At 36.0% G+C, this 5,585-nt stretch overlaps 1 protein-coding gene across 2 annotated transcripts in view; it reads right to left on the reverse strand.

Annotated features, from left to right (window-relative positions):
- Window positions 1-1,692: 1,692 nt before the first annotated feature.
- The window catches only part of BLNK (B cell linker), a 93,698-nt gene continuing 89,805 nt past the window's right edge, over window positions 1,693-5,585 (reverse strand). For both annotated transcript variants that reach the window (XM_004370133.2, XM_023740307.1), the window contains 2 exons: window positions 3,591-3,746; window positions 1,693-1,813 (listed from right to left, as the gene is read on the reverse strand). In XM_004370133.2, the coding sequence (XP_004370190.2) occupies window positions 1,694-1,813; window positions 3,591-3,746 (276 nt within the window). In that variant the 3' untranslated portion in view covers window position 1,693. The remainder of the gene's footprint in view (window positions 1,814-3,590; window positions 3,747-5,585) is intronic.

Consider the following 5,585-nt stretch of genomic DNA (forward strand, 5'->3'; position numbering starts at 1 on the left):
AGTGCTTTTGTTCTACCTTCTAGTTTGTTGTGTAGTGCCAGAGGTCTTAAAAGCTTGAAAGCAGCCACCCAAGCTACAACAATTGGTCTCTATTCACCTGGAGCAACAGAGGAAGAGAGTCAGGAATAGGAGGAGGATATGGAATGAGTGGCTAATGAATAACTGCCTCCTTTGCCATGAGATCAGAAGAACTGGATGGTGCCTGGCTACCATTACTGAATATTTTGATCAAAGATTTATAGAAGAATCCTGAACAAAAGGTGGAAAATGTGGAATAGAATTTCAAATTCTCATGGAATTCAGCCTTTCTGGAGCCACTGAAGCTAAATGAAACCCTGAAACTGTTGCCCTGAGATGATCTTTAAACCTTAAACCTTAAGCCAGAAATATCTCCTGAAGTCTTCTTTAAATCAAATACTAGTTTAACTTAATTAGTCAACAACGTCTACCTCAAGCATTCTGCTCTTTTAAAAGAACTATCTGTACAGGATCAAACTGACAAGAGTAACTCAAAAGGTTAGATAGGAAGCTTAGGGAATGGTGAGTTTATGTTAATGATGGAGGAACAATTTGGAAAAGGAGGATAAGAATGGTTGCACAACTTGAATAATGTAATCAGTGTCAGTGAATTGTACATGTAGAAATTGTTGAATTGGTGTATGCTCAGATGTGTATAATTTCAACAACAAAACAAAATAGTCTGTGAGTTACTCTGAAATCATTTCCTTCTAGCCTTTACAACTCTTTCAGAAATTGATATCTTATTCAGTGATCAAATGTACTTCTCATTTAATTATTGTATTTTTCTTAATTAGCTGCTTTATCATTTCAATGCTGTCTAAAGCATACAGTAAAAGAAAAGCTTTCATATTACAAAGTGTAACACATTTCTATACAGGGCTGCTAAGAATGGTATCCTTTTTATTCCTTAGTGTTCTTAAATGTCTGTTTTTCTGCCCTTGTTCTGTGGTATGTTTCCATAGGAACTGATTTTTCTCTTATCCCACTTTGAACTTCATGTCAAGTCTGGGTTCATTTAAAAAACATGCAGATAAAAGAGGGTATAATCATCTTTAATAAGCAAAGCTAACAACACAGTCCTGAGCAATAAATTCTAGAAAGTTCATATCCATATACATGCCTTATGGTGGGAGTGTTCACAAAAAAGGAACTATTACATCTTCCTTGTCTGCTACTTACAAATATATTACTTATAGTATTTTGATTTTCTACACATTAAAATTTTAACCAAGACATAATTGTCAAGCATTGACAGTAGACATCCCAGCTACATTAGTGCACCAATGACCATTGTGGTGGCCTAAATGTTTTAGCAGCTTTGTTTTATCCAAGAGTATTATTTTCTTATTTTGAAATGGTGTGGTATTTTTTCACATAACTCAAAATACTGTACACCTGTTTTTTTTTAAATAATGATTTATTTGGAGACTATTAGTAGCATGATAACTCAATGTCACCAAATATTAACAGTTCTTCATGTCAGGCAATAGATAAACAATTCCATGTGAGTTTCTTATAAAGAAATGGATGACCACCTCAATAGCTGCCTCCATCTTCTATTTTCTTACTGGATTGTTTATAATCCAAAATGTGAAGTTTTGAGACTTCTTCTCCAAAGTTGAAAATTTCGGAAAATGCCTGAAGCAACGATGCTGACCTCCGTTTTTTTCCTTTATGAAATTTTAACTGCGTATTTCAGTCTTGTGGAATCTTTTGTGTTATTCTGACTGTCGATGAGAACCAGGGGACTGTGTTGGTGATTCTTGATCATTTCAGCAACACTTTTAAAGTACTAGAGCAAAAACACATAGATGACATTTATGTTAACTTCAGGCTCCATTCCTCCCATTTTTCAAGGCCCAGCAAATATGATCTATTTACTTTGAAGTAGGGATGAGGACTCTAGGCCAAGAGAAGTCTCTGTTTATCAGAGTTTCCTAGAAGGACAGGAAAGTATAGAGCCCCTTTTGGAGCTCCAAATTTATATGGGAGAATGTCAGGATCTTTAAACAGGACAGGCCTGCCCCTTTAGCCTTTTATAGAAGAGCTAGACCCCCAGGGAGCACTGGTGGTGCAGTGGTTAGGAGCTCAGCTGCTAACCAAAAAGGTCTGCAGTTCAAATCCACCAGCTGCTCCTTGGAAACTCTATAGGGCTGTTCTACTCTGTCCTCCCGGGTCACTATGCTGTGAGTTGGAATTGACTCATTGGCAATGGGTTTGGTTTTTTGGTTTTTTAGACCCCCAGGGAAGCTTTAGAATGAAATCATCTCTCCAAATGTCCTTCTGTCCTACCAGGATCACCACCATCTCCTACGACTGATTACTATTGAGGAACATTTATTTAAAAAGACTTTTAAGATAAAGGCTTCAGTGAGAATAAGGGCTTTTATAAGTAGAGAAAAGGAGACAGTCCTGGTAAAGTTGAACTGGTGTTGAATGATAATGCTATCTACATTTTAAAACCCTAGTTTGGTCTTGACCAATGTTCTCAGATTCAACAATTTCATATTTTCTAAATATCTGAAACTTTATTAAGAGCAAAATAAAAAGCTCACACATTGACACAAGACCTTTTCAGTTGTTTTACAAATGCTATTCTCCTGCCTGTTTATTGATCACTAAATCAATAAACAAATTAATTTATTTAATAAGCATCAAACATTCACTGAAGCCAACCACTGCTTTTCTTCAGAGATGAACAAGACATAGTCTCTGGTCTCATCTCATGGAGAAGACAGACACTTGAGCAATTATGACACTTTCTAATGACTAACTTTCTCACAAGTGCTAGGCTTGGACTGGGTATAGCTTTCCTGGGGAAATCTTGAAAATATTTCTTAACTTGAACTTTGTTTTTGCTATTTTCTCCTTATTCTTCTCCTCCCCTCCATATTTCCATCTACCTATTCAAATGTAGCCCATCATTCAAGACCAAAGCAAGTATCACTCCCTTTATGGAACATTCATGGATTATTCCAACCAATATTTCACTATAGTAACAGGCTGGCTAACCTGGGCTAGGGTAAGCATTGAGTTTGGTCAAGATAGTATTTAAGACCCACATCATGCTTTTTTCTTGCTGCATGCTCCTAAGCTCATTCAGGTCCAAGGACAATGATCTAATGTTTCAACTCACCAGGTTTTGTATCCTCTGGACCTTTCCCTGATCACATAATGTGGTGCCAGAGCTGAGATTCTAGGTATTAACATTGGAGTCTGGCTCCTGACCTTGATTCTTGTAACCTTAACTCTACTTGATAGTTCAACCTTGATTTATATGTCCCCTGGACTAAAATCCTAGGTCAGACTAACCCCATTAAGTAGCTGGATGAAAGGGACCAGCATGTAACTTTGACATTACGCCAGTCTTTCCTTCTTTTCGTTCTCCTGTAGGGTAAATTACCTAAACATAATATTATCTGTTGTTCTCTATTTATGAGATATATGCAAGCTTAGAACCAAGTACTCTTGTATCCTTTCTTCCTATCCCTAGCACTTAATACATACGGTATGATGCCACAGTGCTCAATGTATATTTACAGAGTATAGCTAAAAGAGAAATTACTGACCTCTTCACCAGTTTTCTTTCTTCCCAAAGCATACTGTTTTGTTGCTTCAATAAATCGCACAGGAATATTATATACTCGCTTATTAAAGAATACAACTAATGTATATGGTTGTTTGGAATCATGTCCAGAGCTTTTGCGAATAAGAAATGATCCATCCTGTTAAAAAAAAAAAAGCATAATCTTGCTTAGTTTCATTTATATTTCCATAGGTTAGAAATTATTTTACAAAGAATACCTATATTGCACTCAAAACGTAGTTACTAGCTACATAATTTTTATTATTGATTAGAGTTTATTTTGTTACTTTCCAAGAAAAAGAAATCAGGAAAATATATACCCATAGAAAATCCTCAATGAGTTCAATGCTAGCTTTATGATGTGATAGATTAGATATTATGTTTTAGGATTTAGAAATGTGTGAAGAGACACATTAAGATCAAACCTAGAGGGCACTCTTGAACTAGGAGCCATGCCCACAAGTTGCCTGTGAGTCGAAAAAATCAAACAAATTCCACTCAAAAGTACTGTAAGAAGAAAACAGAAATTAGGAATCCAAATGCTTCAGGTGATAAAAATTCTCCAGAAAAACTTATATCGAAGCAGGAAAAACAAAAACAAAAACAAAACCCTGCAACACAGCATTCCAAATTTAATTAAATATTTTATAAAAATAATCTAAAATCAGAAATTGAAAAATTATGGACAAAAAGCAAGAAGAAGAAATGCAACAAGAATTGATCAAACTCAGGAAAGAAATTGAAGAAAAAGACAAATCTATCTCAGAAATGATGAAGAAATCACAAGATGCCCAAGAGACAATAGCTTTAAATGAAAATTTTGTAAACAACAGTGAAGGAAGGTATGGACACAATCAAGAGAGAAGAAAAATGAGACTAAAAAAAAAAAAAGTACAATAGGGTCACAGAGACAGTGATGGGAATAAAGAAAGACAAAGTCCAAAACACATGTCATACGAGTCCCTGAAAAAGGAAAACAAAACAATGGAATGGAGCTACTCTTTAAAACTATAACTTAAGAACCCAAAACCTGTTGCCGTTGAATTGATTCCGACTCATAATGACCCTATAGGACAGAGTAGAACTGTCCCATAGGGTTGCCAAGGAGCATCTGGTGGATTTGAACTGCCAACCTTTTGGTTAGCAGCTGTAGCTCTTAACCACTCTGCCACCAGGGCTCCATAACTTAAGAAAGCTTACTGGAAATAGGAGAAAACTTATATCTACATATTGAAGAGGCTTATGTCTACCTGGGAAAACTGACCTCAAATTGATAAACTCAGAGACATATTCTTGAAAAACTACTAGGCTTTTAAAACAAAAAGTCTGCAGGGCCTTTAGACTAAAATATCAATTATATGTAAGGGCAAGAAAATCAGGATAGCACCAGACTTCTCAAGAGCATCATATAGAACAAGACAATTCATCAGAGCAACACTCTAAAAACTCAAGCCAAGATTTTCTCGAAGCATAAGGCTATGAAAAAGCAGTCTTTAATGTGCAAGAACTCAGGAAATACTGTAAACACAGGTCCTTCCTGAGAATCTACTACAGGGTGAGCTTTGTCAAACAGAAATAACTGGAGAAACCAGTGAAAGGAGGGATGTAGCACAATTAATATATTTAATCATAGAACTAGGACTAAAACAAGGATGGGGAAGAACAGTATGAAAATGTTATATGTTCTGACAAAGTAGCAAGGGTGCAAGTAAAAAAAAGAGGCAGGGCGAGAAGGAAGAAAAGAGGAAAGTAGAATAAGATCATTGAATGTTGTACAGAAAATATATGAAATGATATCACTTAAACCTGACAGATCAGGGAATTCTGGCAAAATGGCGCTCTAGGCAGAAGCACCACGCTGTCCCTCCACAGCAAAGATCCAAAAAACTAAGCCAAACAGAGAATACAACAATCCTGAAACCCTAAAACATCAAATGAAGAGATAAAGAACTCAGCCAAGCACCAAATGGAGTGAGAA

The sequence above is a fragment of the Trichechus manatus genome, unplaced genomic scaffold, assembly GCF_000243295.1.
Source record: "Trichechus manatus latirostris isolate Lorelei unplaced genomic scaffold, TriManLat1.0 scaffold00007, whole genome shotgun sequence".
Lineage (NCBI taxonomy): Eukaryota > Metazoa > Chordata > Mammalia > Sirenia > Trichechidae > Trichechus > Trichechus manatus.